The 18,384-nt window shown below is 34.0% G+C and overlaps 1 protein-coding gene across 4 annotated transcripts in view; it reads right to left on the bottom strand.

Moving 5' to 3' along the window:
• EXOC6B (exocyst complex component 6B) overlaps nt 1–18,384 on the bottom strand; it is a 715,924-nt gene that overhangs the window by 329,935 nt on the left and 367,605 nt on the right. For all 4 annotated transcript variants that reach the window (XM_065891362.1, XM_065891363.1, XM_065891364.1 and 1 more), the window contains exons 12-15: nt 8,261–8,332; nt 7,466–7,563; nt 5,767–5,872; nt 4,781–4,890 (exon numbers count right to left, since the gene is read on the bottom strand). In XM_065891362.1, the coding sequence (XP_065747434.1) occupies nt 4,781–4,890; nt 5,767–5,872; nt 7,466–7,563; nt 8,261–8,332 (386 nt within the window). The remainder of the gene's footprint in view (nt 1–4,780; nt 4,891–5,766; nt 5,873–7,465; nt 7,564–8,260; nt 8,333–18,384) is intronic.

The raw sequence follows: 18,384 nt of genomic DNA, 5'->3' as shown, positions 1-18,384 counted from the left end.
TACAGAATTGATCTCTCTTTCCCTACATTCTTGCCCATCACCTAGTGGTAGATTGCTACCACTTGTTACTTAGTTCTTACTGGACTATTAGTGGAGATCAAAGGACTTACTCTGCTGTCCTGGCCAGCTTCAGTTTTAGACTGGTCATGTGTCCTGATGCTAAGGGATGGAGCTTGCTCAACATCCTTGTCCTTCCTTCCAGTGGCAGCCAAACTCTGCCTTGTATATGTGGTGGGTCTAGTGCAGAAATTTTCTGCCCTCTCCCAGTATTAGAAGACCTCTAATGGTACTGGTATAAGACCCTAAGCCCAGGACTATTTTCTGTCCTTCTCCCAAGAGTTGAAAGGCTTTTTTTCTTTTACCTTCTCCACGGTTTTAACAATGGGTCTTTACCTGTGTTCCGCAGAAAGAGTTTGCTGCCCATCCCCCAGTGTCACAAAGTTTTTGGTCTACATGAGTGAAGGGTCCAAACCGGGGGCGGCGGGGAGGCCTTCCTGCCTTTCTCAGAGCAGTGGCGGATCCCATCCTCTATGCCTGTAACATCACTGATGGCTTTCTCTGATCTCTTACCCAGCTCCCAGTCTTTCTCATGAGCACTCAGTGGAGGTCCATGGAAAAGGCCATATGAGTGAGTTAAATTCCTCCTAGATCTTAGCTCCAACTAAGATATTACTGATCCATTAACTCTTTAGTTGATTTCCTCTTTCTCACCTGTGTGATAGCTATGCCTTTCTTCTTTGTCACAAATGAGGGAGGTTAGGGCATCCTGTCACTCTCTCCTGAGAGGGGCTAGTCTCAACTTGGATTTCCAGGTATGTGGCCACTCCATAACTCCAGCTCTCTAATGGGTTCCAGAAAAGTTTTCATTTTGTAGTTTATCTGTTTTAATTGGGAAGAAGCAATACTCTTTCCAGCTTTCTATACTGTAGACATAAGTAGAAGTATCTCATAGCAATTAGCTTTAAAAAAAAAAAGTGCTGTGCATGTATTCACAAGGAAGAAAGACTAAAAAAAAAAAAAGAAAAAAATTCTCATATAGAAAGGGTGGTTATTAATGTGGTAGACTTTTGGGTCATTTACATTTTTCTTCTATGTGCTATTCTATATCTCTCAAGTTCTTTACAGAGATCTAATTTTATAACTTAAAAAAAAGATCTGCATATATATATGTGTATTCTATTTTTTAAGTCAAGTGCAAATGATAGAACATTATTTTACCATAGAAATGCCATTTACTTGCTGTTTTTAAAATAAACTTTCAAATAAATTTTGTGTCCTCAGAATTCATACAATTACATATGTATTCAATATCTGTAATCTTTCTCAGTATCCTCTGTTCAATGTAAAAGACAAAATTCTTGCTAGGAAAAGAAATTAAAGTTTGATTTAAGAAAATAATTATGCTTAAAGCTTCATAAGAATCTATCTTTTTCTTATAAATTTATTTATTTATTTTTGGCTGCGTTGGGTCTTTGTTGCTGTGCGCGGGCTTTCTCTATTTGTGGCGAGCGGGGGCTATTCTTCGTTGTACTGTGCAGGCTTCTCATTGCAGTGGCTTCTCTTGCTGTGGAGCACGGGTTTTAGGCGCATGGGCTTCAGTACTTGTGGCATGTGGGCTCAGTAGTTGTGGCTTGCGGGCTCTAGAACACAAGCTCAGTAGTTATGGCACATGGGCTTAGCTGCTCCATAGCATGTGGGATCTTCCCAGACCAGGGCTCGAACCCGTGACCCCCACATTGGCAGGCAGATTCTTAACCACTGCGCCACCATGGAAGTCCCCATAAGCATCTCAATACAGTAGTTATTCCTGTTTTGAGAGCCTTGTGTTTAAGAAAACTAACTGTTTTTATTCATATTATGTCTTACACCTCATAATATAATCTCCCCACAATGACAGCTACGATTGCCAAAGTGATTTCTGTCACTCCAGGTTATAACGTAAATGTAGCCCAGGAAATAAGATAAACAGCAATTGAAGAGTAAAAGGCATCTGTAAACCAACCCCTGCCAAACTGAATATTTTTTTTTTAACTGTCAATGTTAAACATATCAAAGGAGTTTTCAGGCAAAAACTTAATATAGTTAAGCAGTAAAAAGACTTCTGAACAATCTACTCAGATTATCCCTTTACCATATTATCTTTCCTCCAAAAAGGATAGAAGAAGTCATTATGCAATGAACTTGTAATAATTTACATACAGTAACGTACCAAAAAGTACCTTAGAGACCATTCTCTGGTACTAAGTAATTTGATGGTGGTCATTTGAAGGGTAAAAAAGTTTTGGTTTATAATTTCCAAAGATAATCTCATTTCCAAAAGAACATTTCTATGAAATCAATCTCATTTTCAGAGAAAAGAACTAATTAATTACACAAACCCTGTGTTTCATTTTTTTACTTAGTAAGAATGGCTATCAAGCAAGTAACCAAAACTATTTTCCAATTGTCTATTTTCAGAGTTGTGTGGCACACCATACATCCACTCACTTCTTTCTTTCCTTCTTTCTTTCCTGTTCCTTCCTTCCTTCCTTCCTTCCTTCCTTCCTTCCTTCCTTCCTTCCTTCCTTCTTTCCTTCCTTCCTTCCTCCCTCCCTCCCTCCCTTCCTTCCTTTAAAATTTACTAAGCTGGGTGCAGAGGATATTGTGCTGAACAAAACTTAAAATGTTTCTACCCTTCAAGAGGCCTTTTCTTACATCCTCAATTTGTCTCAGACTTGGTTCTTATTTTGTTGCTGTATATTTTCATCACTTAATAATAATTGCACAGTTCCTCAATTACAGTAGGTACTCTTCGAAGACATGCATTTTCAGCAACTTAATGTCCTTACTACCAAGCACCATCTCACAAATAATAGATTACTCACAATGCATGATGAATAAAACAAATAAATAAACAAAGGAGCTTATAGTCTAGCACACACAGAAACGCATAGATACAATAGAGCAATAAAATCTAAGATGAGCTATAATGACAGTATTCAGAGATTACCGAAGTAGCACAAAGGAGTCAGCAGATCAACTCCATTAGGGGTGGAAGTGGTCAAAAAGCTTCATTCAGCACATGATATTTAAACTGAATCTTGAAAGACAGTTAGAAGTGAGTCAGGAGCTTCAGAAGAGAAGAAATAAATTCAAGTAGAGAGAAAATCATGAGCAAATTAAGAGAGATAAAAAATAGCATGTTATGATCAGAAAATAGCAAACAGGCTGGTATGACTGAAGCATGGGCTGACAGGGAAATTACCCTGAGATATGAATCTGGAAAAGGTACAGGGGACTAGGTCAAGGAATGGGGGAGGAGGCAGATAGACAAATATGTCAGGCTAGAGTATGCCGTGAGAAATCTCTGCAAAGGTGAGAAGAATAAAGTTAAATGATAAGATTTGATTTTAGAAAACTTACTCTAGGGGACATACAGAATAGAATAAGGAAAACGAAAGGACAGATGGTTGGGAAAGTAAAGTTAGAGGTAAAAGAACAATTAGGAGACTACTTAAATAGTCCAAGACAAATATGACTACAACATGAATTAAAGCAGCCATACTGGGAAGAGAAAACTTTAAAGAAAAAAAAAAAAAAACTGAAAAAAAGAAATCGATGTAATTTTGTCCTCAATTGGATTTAGAGAGGCTCATTTACAAATGAGTACTGCCCTCATTTGTTAAATGGTAATAATTAGTGCTTACCTCAAAGAAATATTATAAATTCCTGAGATAATGCATGTAAAATACTTCACAATATGATTGCCAAAGAATAAGGTTTATAAACATGGCAGTAATTATTTTGTTGATGCTGATGCTGATTGGATTTGAATCCTGGCTTGAATACTTACTCCCTGTGTGACCTTCATGAAGTTACTTAATCTCTCTTTCCCTCACATTCCTCCTCTGTAACAATGGAGTATGCTCCCTAGTACCTCATAGATAAGTACTATTTTGAGTTTTATAGATGTAATAACATATTCATGAAGGGTTTATAAAAATTTAGACCAATATCTGAAACTTTATTTTTAAGAAAAATAGTTATTAATAGAAAATAGGAGTTGAAAATGATTCTCGGATTTCCAATATGGGCGAACGGTGATACTCACTGAGAGGAGGAGGCTCCTTTAAAAAGCCAATCATTCTCCTTCAAATTCTTTAAGATGAATTAAGTGTTCTTCTCAGTGTTTTGCAAGCACACTATACATATTACAACACTCACCATAGTATATTTTAACTGTCTATTTCCATGTCTATTATCCTCAGTAAATACTGATGATATCTAAGGGCAAAAAACTGTCTGTTAATCCTGCATCCCCAAAAAGCAGGATACATCTGGTATATAAACAGGCTCAATATACGTTAGTGAAATAATTAAACTTAAAGGAGATATGAATTCCTTTAACAAGTCCAGAGAATATTTGGAAAGAATGGTATTTCCAAAGAATTTTACATGCTACTCCCCTACGGGCCTTAAATTTTCATCAAACAGAATGTAAAAAATAGTATATTATACTACTCTTTTCTAGTGAATTCTCACTAGATAGTGTTGAAATGCAAATCTGTAAAGAAAATAGCAGAGAATAAAGTAAATAATATAAACAAAAAGAAATTATTCAAGAGTTTCAAACCTTCCCTTTCACCATGACCATATAAATATAGCAGTGCCACACTGTAAAGGGCTAATATTAAGACTTTCAAAATAAGAGCTAAGGGAACATCAAAAGTATGCCAGAATATTTATGTATATGGAGCCATAATCTCACTATCTGTTGTATTTCCATTGTTTCATACTATACCTTAGATGAAGATCTTCTGAAAACTTCAGACAGGCGTAGATAAATTCTTTAATTTGGTTGTAAACTTTTGGCACAAATTCAGAGAATGGAAACTTTTTTGGAAATGGTTGCTGTAAAAGCAAGAACTAATGAAAGCCAAGTCACAAACCAACATACATTGAAAATACTTATAAATTAATTAAAATGCAAAGGAAATTTTCTTCCACACTGTGAACTGCCTGATTAACAATCTCAAACTAAAAGAAATATATTTGTGAAAGTTTTCTGATACTAAAAAGAATAAGATTAAATTAAATAAACAATAATTCAAATGTCCTCCAAAACCTGATAAATAAATTATGATACATTTTCAGCAATAAAAAGTAATGAGTTACTGATACATGCAACAACTTAGATGAATCTCAAAAGCATTATGTTCAGTGAAAGAAGCCAGTCTCAAAAGGTTACATACTACATGATTCCATTTATAAGGCATTTTAGAAAAGGCAAAAGTGATGGATAGCAACAAGACTGGTGGTTGGCAAAGGCTGGGGGTTAGAGGAGGAACTGATTAAGAAGGTGTAGCATGAGGGAATTTTTTGGAATCATGGAACTGTTCTGTATCATTATTGTAGTAGCACATACATGACTCAATGCATTGTCAAAACCAATACAGTTATATAGTATGGTAAATTCTACTGTATGTTTTGGGGATAAAATGTCCTAAAAGTATAATAAAAGAAAGTATTTGAAAGTGTAAGCCAAAATGGAACACTTCCAGAAATCCCCCAAACACTTCAGAGGTGACAATACCCCAAAGCCATTTACTGATTCCCCAAACAGGAACTTCTGCTCTTCTAAGCCCTTCTAAACCCAAAAATCATCCTTTGAAGGTGTTTTAGATTTCTAACCCATTGAGTTAGAAGTTATGCCTTTAATGAGACTGATACAAAGAAAGCTTTAAGGGGATGCCAAATCAGAGAAGTTTATTTTAAAGTGTTCCTTACCTTTTCCAGCTCTGTATCTTGGAATGGGAATTGTCCTACCACCTTTTTATATATCTCTTCACTTGTTACTGGTATAGGACTGTAGTTGTCAGAATCAAGTATGTTTCTATAAAGAAAATAAAGAAGAAAGGAAGGGAGGAGGTAAAAAGGAAAGAAGGGTTAGTTAATCACTACAGTGATCACAAATAATTTTCAGATGAGCTCCAAGAGTTGTATATCCACCTCAACCCGAAATAAATATTTCCCAGTCCCTAATCTATTCCTTTTATAATACAGCTATTTGGTCTCAGGTAAGGAAATCTTTAAAAAAAAAAAAAAAAAGACAGAAGGAAAATTACATTCTAAAACAAATGGAACACAATTATAAACATGACCTCATAGTATTTGAGATTTACAGGTCAGACAGAAAATTTTAAGGCAACATGTTGAAGCCTTAAGGCAAGTGAGAAGTAAATAATAAAAGAATGTGAGCTCTGGAGAAGGCAAAGAGGTTTTATTTGCTTTTATTAAAAAATAAGACATTTTTGATTATGTTCTTTAATTCTGTACTAGATCTAACTTTCAAAACTGGCAGATGAGGAGAAGCAAGTTCTATAATAAATCCAAATTATGTTCATTTACTTCATCTACTGCTCTATATTAAGAATGACTTTTTCTTCATCCATAGGTTTCGCCTCCTTAACTGGACTGGGGGTTCTCTAAAAGCAGAGACCACACTACCAAAATCAAAAAAGAAATTTACTGAAGGCATCAGATCAGATGCTCTTAAAACCATGGATATATCACGTTACTAATTTTCAAGAGATAATCCTCCTCTAAATAAAACTGTATCATTAATAAACTGGGCTTTTAGAAACACAAATGCTTATATTAATATATAAATGAGTTGCACTACATAATTATCAGAGACATGTTCATAAAATGTGAAGAGTAAGATTAAAGGGACAATGTAATATCTTAAAGCTATACGAACCTGAAAGTAGGGAAAGCTGATCTGGGGAAGAGGTCTTACAGTAAGCAGAAAGATCACTTTAAGGAGTAAAGGTGCAAAAGGAGAAGAAACAAGCGAGCTGACATGAGTTGTGTGCCAGGAAAACAGTGCAAGGAAACATTTGTAAGTGGAGGTGTAATACAATAATTTTCTTATTGTTGTATGCATGTTGCAGTAACTATTTAAATAATATGCTTCAAATACTGTATTGTAATAAATCTCTTCTCTGGGTATAAGAGAATAAAGTTGATGAGGAATCACATGAGTGAGTCTTCAAAAAAGTTCCAAAAAAACTAAATTACTTGAAAGGGCTCAAAAGCCACTACCTTACAAGTGAGACATAGACTAGGCATGATCCTCAAAGAGAAAATCAAAAAACAGATTAAGAAGACACAAGGTGATCTGGTTGGTATGAACCAAGGTATATGACATTCATTCAAGGAAACAAAAAAGCCAAAATGGGATCTGGGGACTCCTCACATAGTAGGTACTAATATACTGAGACTGGATATCTCGGGAACTTTATTTGGGACACCACTACACCTTATTTGAATTCTTAATCATAACTGGGATCAGAGCTAGAAAAAATAAGCCACATATACTTGTTGCTTATTACATCTGAAAAACCTTATGTATAAAGACGTGTGTACACACATGCATGCACACACGTGCGTGCGCACACACACACAACTATAGACAATTTCTCACCTGAAAATACCTGACCACTTCTTTAGCAAAGTTTCACTATATTGATCTCTGATTTCTAACAGCATGTCAAAAAGCTGATTTACAGGAAAACCATACACCTGAAACAAAATAAGAAAATAGCTTCATTTCATAAGGTGATTTAAGTAACATGAGAGATTAGGCACTGAAAGATATTTTTGTTCTTTGGCCAACAATTTAAATAAAACCATGATAAGAAAAATCTTTCATTCCCATCTAATATCTAGTGTTCATTCTTAAGAATTAAAAGATATATACCAATATAAGCCAGTCAGAAAAAAATTAAAAGATGAACATTAAAATTAATATATACTGGGTATAAATGTCAGCTAAGTTTTCCCTACAACTCCTTCTATAAATCTTAGCAACCTTCAGGAATAGGGAGAGAAAATGAGAATGCTACCAGTCTCACCCACTTCTAATGCTATTCTATTGGATATAATATGTGGTTCATTATTTAAAACAGTAGTTATGAAACTCCAAAATCACTCAGACATTAGATCTGAATTAAGGACATTTTGAAGAACTAAGGTAGTGAGTTCAATTAATTGATTTGCCTTGAGAAAAAAAGGGGGATGAGAACAATTTATGAGAACATAAACGGTCAAGGTGATGAGCAGGAAATGCTACAAAGAGATAAAAAGTTCTAGCTCTAGGAAAAGAAGAAACACAACTAAAAACTAAAAGTTACTTACTCAAGCTTAGATAGACAATGAAAAGATTTAGAGATGATGAAACACTCATCTAGATAAGTCTGTGTAAACATAAACCACAAACCTGAAGTGTGTCAGCAAAAAGCACAATGAGGTTCTTCAAATCTAACACGAGGTTTGGATCAGAGCAGTAAGACTAAAGGAAATAAAAGACAATGAGGAAAAACACATTTATTAAAAATAAAAGTAAATTTTGATTTACTCAACTGCTTAATGCTGCACCTGGTAAACGCTCTCTGGAAAACCTTCCTGGTTTAAAGTAACACCAGATTCAGCCAGGGAAGACTGAGTAAAGACTCCAATAATCCATGATCTACGTTTTTAACACTTGGAAATTTAAAAACACACTTCTAAATAACTGTTTGGTTAAAGAAGAAATCAAAATTGATATTGCAGATTATTTAAAAATGAACAGCAATGAAATGGTTCAAATCAAAACCTATGGAATGCAGCTAACACCATTTTAAAAACAAATTACATCTTTATATGTGAACATTAGAAAACATAAAAGATTTAAAATAAACAAACTAAGCACTCAACTCATGAAGCTAGGCCAAAAAAGCCAAAATAAACCATAAATGAGAGAACAAAACTGATAAAATAAAAAGCAGACATTAATGACATAGAGAAGACATGAAAGATTTGATCAATGAAACCAAAAGCTCAAGTTAAACATAAAATCAATAAAATAGACAAATCACAGTTAAGTCCAATTAAACAACAAAGAGAAAACAAAACTAAACAATACAGAGGAAAACACAAATTACAAAATGTCCATGTATAACCTCTTATCAACAAATTTGAAAACTGAAATGACATTGAGATACCTTCTGCGGACAAGCTACAAAGATGTATATGGCACTATTTTTCAGTGACTTTGATATTCAAATTCTCTTAATTATAGTTTGATTACTTGCCCTCTACTTAACTGCTCAGTTTCTGAAGGAGCATTGAATTCTCCAACAATGGTGTGGTCCCTTGGTTTCTCTTCCTACTACTTAACAGTTTTTGTTTATATACATACTGATGCTTGCTTGTTCCCAGTAAATGGGTTATTGTCTTTTTGGTGGGTTAAAAATAATATCAAAACAAATGTTCCTCTCTTCTCCCATTTAATGGTCTTTAACTTCAATCCAATTTTCTTGAAGAATATTGTCCTTTTTGCTCCCCATTCTTTATTTTCAATCTTTCTGTGTAATCTTAATGTATGAATCTCTCTTAGTAACCAAACTATAATACTTTCCAACTGGGGCATTTCTCATGAATACTTACATATTTGGACCTACTCTAGCCATCTTATTTTAAGTTTTCTATTTTCAATGATTTCTTCTTTCTTTTTTGTTTCCTTTCCTGTTTTTCATTGGATCAGTGTTTTCAAATTATCTTATACTGGTTATTAATGTTATATACTTTCTGCCCACTGTTTATTTGAAATAATCTGGGGTTTTCATCTAAAAAATGTTTTAAACTTAAGCTTCTCCTCTTTTAGGGATTCTTAATAGCATAAGCTTTACAAATAATCAAACAATCAGTTATTTAGATTTATCTATGAGTTTTACTCTCATTTTTGCACACATTTATTTACTCCCATCCCATCTTGTATTTAGAATTTCTTTTTCATCTTTGGTAAAACACCAGTAAGACAGGATGGGTGAAAAGTAAACTTTGAACCCTCATGTGTTTGGAAATGCCTTTCTTTTGCACTCAAACTAAAATACACAATTTCAGATGCGAGAAAACTGTCTGCCATAATTTACCCTGCCTGACCAAAAAAAATGCATCCTTTCAACTGTAATAATCTAGTCTTTCTTTAATGCAGGGAAATTTCCCTCTTTTATTTAATTATTTAAGTTCCCTGCTTTGTGACTGTTCTTTCTTTCTAAATCCCTATTAGATACAACCAAAAATCTACATCAATTATCCATGTTCCTTAACTTTCCATTCATATTTTCCATCTCTTTGTGTCTTCACTCTATATTTTGGGATATATATTTGATTTTGTCTTCTTGATCACAGAATGATATGCCATTTTATCTATTTAATCTTTGAATTAAATTTCTCTATTATGGTAGTCATAAATTTCCAAGAAAGCAATGTTTATCTTTGATTTCTATCCTTCTGTGGCTTGCTTCCTTCCTTTTCCTCCTTACCACATTTTTTAAAATTGTGAATATAGTATATATAAAGAAAATAATAAATAAAACCTATATGTACAACTTCACCAGGCAAGCAAAACTAAATAGCACCAGCATGCCAGAAGCTCCAAAACAACTTCTTTCCTCTCCACTCAGGAAAACATTATCATGACATTTATGATAATCATTTCCATGTCTTTCCTTCATGTTTTTGCTTCTTTGTACTTTTTAACTTAATAAACTTTATTTCTTAAAGCAGTTTTGTATTTACAGATAAATTGAGCAGAAAGTACAGAGTTCCCATATATCCCTTCACACAGAAATTCATGCACAGATTCCCTTATTATAACATCTTGCACTAGTGTGGTAACATTTGGTACAGCTAATGAACCAACACTGACACACTGTTATTAACTGAAGTCCATAGTTTAGAGTTTACTCTTTGTGTTATATAATCTACAGGTTTTAACATATGTATAATGACATATTCTACCATTACAATATCGTAGAGAATATTTTCACTGCTCTAAAAATTCCCTGTCTTCCACTTATTCATCCCTCCATCCCTCTCCCAAATCCTGGCAACCCTGATCTTTTTACTGTCTCCATAATTTTGCCTCTTCCAGAATGTCATATAGTTGGAATCATATGAGTATATAGCCTTCTCAGATTGGGTTCTTTTACTTAGCAATATGCATTTAACTTTCCTCCACGTCTTTTTGTGGATTGATAGACCATTTCTTTTTTGCCACTGAATAAATATTCAATTATAAGAATGTACCAGAGTTTATCCATTCACCTGCTAAAGGACATCTTGGTTGCTTCCAGGTTTTGGCTATTATGAATAGGCTGTTATAAACATGAGTGGGCAGGTTTCTGTGTTAACATAAGTTTTCAACTCATTTGGCAAATACCTAGAGTGTACTTGCTGGATCATATAGTAAGAGTATGTTTCATTTTGTAGTAACTGCCAAACTATCTTCTAAGCTGGCTGTACCATTTTCCATTCCCATCAACAAAGAGAGTTCCTGCTGTTCCACATTCTCTTCAGCATTTGGTGTTGTCAGTATTTTAGCCATTCTAATGGGTGTGTGGTGGTAGCTCATTGTTGTTTAATTTGTAATTCCCTGAGGACGTATGTTGTTGAGCATCTTTTGTATGCTTTCCTGCCATTTGAATATCTTCTTTGGTGAGGTATCTGTTCAGAACTTTTGCCTGTTTTTTAATTGGGCCCGTTTTTAAATTTTTTTCTTACTGTTGAGTGTTAAGAGTTCTCTATATATTTTCAGTACCAGACCTTTATCACATATGCCTGTCAGTTCATTCTCTTAATTTCATTGCTTTGTAACCATCTAAATACTCAGTCTTACTCAATATTTTCTTTCTCAATATGATGTAAGTGGAAAAAATCTGTATGTATAAATTTCTGTCTTGCTTTTATAATTCAACATTATACTTGTGAAATTCATCCATGCTACTGTATATAGCTATAGTGTGGGCATTTTCATGCTGTATAATATTCCATGTTAGGAGTTTAACCCAGATTGTTCATTTTATTACCAATGGACATTTAAGTCATTTCTAATTTTGAAAATTCAACAATGCTGGAATGAATATTCTTGCATGTGTATTATGGTGCATTAGGGCAAGCTTCTCAAGGGAATATAGTTAGGAGAATTATTTCTGGTTCATGAGGATCTTCGATTTTAAAAGATGATGCTAATTTTTTTCAAAGGGGTTCTGAATACTTCATATCCTTATCAACATTTGTGTTATTAATTCTTACATAATGTTACCTCATTTGGTTTTAATTTGCATTTCAATGATGCACTAAAGTTGAGCATCTTTCACGTTTCTCAGCCAAGTGAATTCCTTCCTTAGTGAAGTATCTGTTTAAATCTTTTGCTTGTTTTTTCTATTGTCTGTCTCTATTGTCATGATGAATAGTGAAATTTTTGTATGTTTTATGTTAGTTCTTTGCTGATTTTGTGTTGAAAACATCAGTTCTCATCATATAGCTTATTTTATCTACTATCTTTCGTTTTTTTGTTTTTTCTTACAGCTTTAATGCAGCTTAATATTTAATGTATGAATCTTTTCCTTTCTGGTTAGTGCCTTTGGAATTTTAGTTAGGAATTCCTTCCCTAACCTGAATCATAAAGATATTCTCTTATACTATCTTCTGAAAGATTTATGGCCTTACATTTTGATATTTTATCAATCTGAAACTCATTTTTTGGTATATTATTTCCCCCATACTGATACTCAACTGTCCCAGTACTATTCATTGAAATGTCTGTCCTCTACCCACTGACCTGCAATACTACCTCTTTTATAAATATCAAAGATCTTTTTTGGAGGCCCTATATTCTGTTTCATTATTTATCCAATGATGGTACCGGAGTGTATGGTACTCATTTAATAAGATTTCTAAATTAAGTCTTGATATCCAGTAGAGAAAACCCACCTACCTTATCTCAGTCTTAAGGAGTCTCTTAGCTGTTCCTGGCTTTTGTACTGGCTTAAGACCATAATTCAAAAAGAGTCACGTACCAAAATGTTCATTGTAGCTCTATTTACAATAGCCAGGAGATGGAAACAACCTAAGTGTCCATGATCGGATGAATGGATAAAGAAGATGTGGCACATATATACAATGGAATATTACTCAACCATAAAAAGAAATGAAATTGAGTTATTTGTAGTGAGGTGGATGGACCTAGAGTCTGTCATACAGAGTGAAGTCAGTCAGAAAGAGAAAGACAAATACCATATGCTAACACATATATATGGAATCTAAGGGAGAAAAAAATGTCCTGAAGAACCTAGGGGTAAGACAGGAATAAAGACACAGACCTACTAGAGAATGGACTTGAGGATATGGGGAGAGGGAAAGGTAAGCTGTGACAAAGTGAGAGAGTGGCATAGACATATATACACTACCAAATGTAAAATAGATAGCTAGTGGGAAGCAGCCACATAGCACAGGGAGATCAGCTCGGTGTTTTGTGACCACCTAGAGGGGTGGGATGCAGAGGGTGTGAGGGAGGGAGACGCAAGAGGGAAGAGATATGGGAACATATGTATATGTATAACTGATACACTTTGTTATAAAGCAGAAACTAACACACCATTGTAAAGCAATTACACTCCAATATATTACAATCAGATGGCAAAGGTACTCATCCTCCCAAAAATAAGATTATTGAGATTTTGCCTGCCACTGAATTAAATTTATAGATCAATTTTAAGAGAACAGATATCTACAATAATAACTCTTCCAATCAATGAACATGCTATTTCAATTTTATTTAGGTCCTCTTTAATTCCTTTTCGACTCTCAAAAACATTTTAGAATTTTCTCCATGGAGGTCTTGAACATATTTTGCTAGATATATTTCTACTACTTTTAATGTATGCTATTGTGTCAATTTTATCTTTTAAAAATTTTAACTTTTCAACTTTTACTCCTGGTTTATAAAATGACAGTTGATTTTGCATAATGATTTTGTATCAGGGAACATGCTAACCTCTTCCATTAATTGTAATAAATTTTCTGTAAATTCTTTGAATTTTCAATGTACAAAAATATATCATCTGCAAAAATGACAATTTTGTTTCTTCCTTTCAAAGGTGTATTTTTTAATTTATTTATGTTTCTATCTTTACAACAGTAAGCACAACTTCTAATACAATACAAAACAGGAGTGATGGTAATTAAATATGATACTTATTATAGGTTTTTGAGGATAGATTTTTATCAGTTTAAAGAAATTCTCTTATGTTTTCAATTTACTAAGAGATCTTACCATGAATTTATGGTGTGTTTTATTAAATGCTGTTCTGTATCTATTGAAATGATTACATAATTTTTGTCCTTTAATCTATTAATTCATTAAATTATGTTAATAGACTTTGTAATATTGAACTAAGCTTGCATTTGCTATGATAAACTCAACATATTAAAGCTCTCTGTAAACTGCTGAATTCTGTTTTCTAATATTTTATTTAAGATTTCTGATCTATATTTATAAATGAGCCTGTATTTTTATGAGTTTATGAGTTCTTGTACTATCCTCATCTGGCTTCATTATCAAGATTACACACACCTCATAAAATGAGTTGGTGTTTCCTCTTTTCTATTCTCCAAGAGTTTATGTAAGATAGGAATTCAAGAAAAAAACTCCCTAGACCTGAAGATTTCTTTAAGGGAAGAATTTTGACTGCTCTTTTACTTACTTCTGATTCAGTCTTAACCTGAAAAGAATAGTTCTTTCCAGTTTAATGTGGGGGAGGGCACCATATTAGACTCTCCATCCCAGATAGGCCCCAGAGACTATCAAATCTGAGTACAAATTGCCTGGACTAACAAGTAACCTCAAGGCAAATGCAGCTTAAGTGTTTAAGTCTATCTTTCTGGACCTCTGGACTCTCAATCTCCCCTGGATTTGGCCTGGTAATTCCTTAATAACCTTACTAAGTACTCTAGACTTAAACATCTTATATGCAGTACATAAAACAGTACTTTTAGTTGTTTCAAGCTGAACAGCTGCTATGAATGACCTAGCTTCCTATATTCCTAAAATGAGAAATAATTATTACTTTATAAATTTATCTCCTAGTCCATGAGTTATTTGTATTTGCTAAAGAATAGCTATGCAATTTGTTTATTATTGTCTTCTATTTGATGTAACTGGTTTTCCTCAAATATTCTACAACTTGGCATTTGTTTATGTTTAGAAATGAAGGACTAGATTGACTAGTATGTATAACCGGTATGGGTTTCACCCTCTGCAGCTTTTAAGTCTGTTTTCCAAAAACTGACTACAGGCTCTTTGTAGGTGGGTGGGGCAGATGAATCACCTTGCTCAAAAAGTAGTACTATAGAGAACTTCACTAATCATGTTATCATCTCTTTATGTTGATGGTAAGGTTGGCCAAAGGAATTGGGTAACCTGCTGTCTAGCCAAGATTTTTAGAAGGTAGACCTCTAAATAATTTCACTTAAGATTTCTTGCAGCCTCATTCCTGCTCATAACATTTGTTGACTGAATTTAGAGTGTTCCTAGATTCCATCTGGAACAATGTTTCCTACTTTGACAATACTCTCTACACCATATTTAATGTAATATTTTCTTTTCTCAGGTGGAGTCATTATTCTGATTCCTTCTGTTTTCTAAATTCAAAGAAATTTTTCAAAACTTCTGGCCTATAGAGGTACTCTGCAGTGTTTCTCTTTTTAGTTTTTCTTACATGTTATTTCAATAGCAATTTGGTTAGAGAGCTGCACGACATATATGCTTAGTACACCCTTTGACTCAAAGAAATTTAAAACATGTGTGTGTCGGGGGGTGGGTATGGATGTGGGTGCGTATAAAACCACTATTACAAAGCACGGAGCTGATCTCCCTGTGCTATGCAGCTGCTTCCCACTAGCTATCTATTTTACATTTGGTAGTGTATATATGTCCATGCCACTCTCTCACTTCGTCCCAGCTTACCCTTCCCACTCCCTGTGTCCTCAAGTCCATTCTCTACGTCTGTGTCTTTATCCCTGTCCTGCCCCTAGGTTCTTCATAACCGTTTTTTTTTTTAGATTCCATATATATGTATAGCTGATTCACTTTGTTATAAAGCAGAAACTAACATACCATTGCAAAGCAATTACACTCCAATAAAGATGTTAAAATCAATCAATCAATCACACACACACAAAAAAAACCCACTATTACAGTACACACTCTTGTCTGCCCATCACATAATAAGAAAAAATGTCCAATATTTAATAGCTACAAAACATGAGGATTTTTGGCCACACAAATTATATTGTTCCATAATTTTAAATAGTAAAAAGATACCTTTCTAGTATTATCAGATGATCTGTTTATCATTTTATTGGTAGTCATACTAGCAATTATATTAACAGATCTTCTAATATTAAACCATTCCTGATATGAATTCTTTGTATCTGAATATTATTCTTTTAATATACAGGTACTGCTAAATTTGAATTCTAAGTGAGATGGATTGTATAAGATTGCATAAGATTTTTATCATGTTTTGAAATCAGCACTGAGAATATTATATCTTTCAAAATGTTTCCAATTTATGCAATGACTGATAATTCAATCAGAAAATATAAGAAGTTTTAATTAGTGACATAGAAAGTTAGAAAAATATACAGATTTTTTACAAAAAATAACCACTCAGATATAATGTTTCCTTTTGAGATTTGTTTTGATGTTCAGGTTGTTCTTATTTTTCTTTCTTGCTGATAATGTAACACAATAAATAGTGTCATAAAATAGAATTGGTATCTGTGGCATCAACTACTTTGTCTCATAATGGATAAAAATGATTCAGTCAGTAAATGTACGTGATGTTGAGTTCTATTTTAATGGTTCTGTTGAAATACAATTCCCATACCATACTACTCACCCATTTAAAGTATGTAATTCAACAGTTTTTAGTTTTTTTAATATTTTTGCAGACATGTGCAAACATAACCACAGTCAGTTTTAGAACATTTTCTTCATCTCAAAGAGAAACCCTGCCCCTTAAGCTATCACCTACTTATTCCTCATATCCATTCCCAGCCCTAGGAGACCACTAATTTCTTTCTGCCTCTGTAGACTGATGCTAAACTATTTTTTAAAGGTATTTTTGTCATTTATTCTTCAGTTCAAAAGAATACACAGTAGATCTACAAGGCAACATTCCATTAAGATTAATTTTCTCCACAGATATACACTTTAATCAGCACATTGTAAAGTGTCTTATTCTTCATGACAGTAAGTATGGTTGCATGATGAGGAAAAGAGTATATTTTCCTGCTGAGAGACTCCTATAGATTTGCCACATTCTCAAATGTGAAAAACCACTGCTTTAAAAAAAGAAACTGCTTGGAAGAAATCTAAGTTTTCTAAAAGAAAAACACCTTTTCCCAGGAAAAAAATAAAATTGGTGAAATCAGGGAAATGGACAGATATAAAATAAACAAACAAAATCAAAGACTTCTCTCCCATGGAATGACAGTAATACTAGTTAATAAATATGAATGAGAAACAAACCTTCCTCAAAATACTACCTGAAATAAACCATAAAATACCAAAAATAGGACTTAGATAGGGAGCACATAAAATATTTTACCAAAAGATATAAAAGCAGGGCTTCCCTGGTGGCGCAGTGGTTGAAAGTCCACCTGCTGATGCAGGGGACACGGGTTCGTGCCCCGGTCCAGGAAGATCCCACATGCCGCGGAGCGGCTGGGCCCGTGAGCCATGGCCGCTGAGCCTGTGTGTCCGGAGCCTGCGCTCCACAACGGGAGAAGCCACAACAGTAAGAGGCCCGTGTACCACAAAAAAAAAAAAAAAAAAAAAAGCAAATAAGTGAGAAAAATACATATATTCCTGTTGAAAAATACCAGATGCTGAGATATGTCAATTATCTCCATTTAAATTTGCAGATTTACTGCACACTAACACTATAGGTCAGTTTTAGGGGGAGGTAAGAGGTGGAAGGGATGTGACAAAGTGATTCTCAAATTAACCTAGAAGAATAATAAGGAGGTAAATAGTATATTTTAAAAAGGGGATTTTATAGGACATATATGTCATATAAGAAATTAAAGCATACTATATCAGATGTAATAATCAAAACAATGTTGTACTGGTTCAAGACATATAGAGAGAAGGAAGGGGGCAGGCAGCAATCAGAGCCTAGAAACAGATCTTAGTATTTATATAACATATTATGATAAATGTGGCCTTCAAAATAGGTTGGGAAAGGACAGACATTTATGAACTGAATGCTGCATTCCCCCCGAAATTCTATTTTGAAGCCCTAGTGCCAGTGTAGCCTTGTTTGGAGAAGAGGCCTTGCAGAGATAATTAAAGTCAAATGAAGTCATATGGGTAAGGTCCTAATCTGATGGGATTGGTGTCCTTATAAAAGGAGAAGACACTAGAATACATGCTGAGGAAGGGCCATGTGAGAACACAATGAGAATGTGATCATCTGAAACCCAGGAGGGTCCTTACAAGAAACCAACCAT

This window comes from Phocoena phocoena, chromosome 14, assembly GCF_963924675.1.
Source record: "Phocoena phocoena chromosome 14, mPhoPho1.1, whole genome shotgun sequence".
In the NCBI taxonomy this organism is placed as follows: domain Eukaryota; kingdom Metazoa; phylum Chordata; class Mammalia; order Artiodactyla; family Phocoenidae; genus Phocoena; species Phocoena phocoena.
The sequence above is the reverse complement of the archived record's forward strand: the minus strand, read 5'-3'. Positions and strand labels throughout refer to the sequence as shown.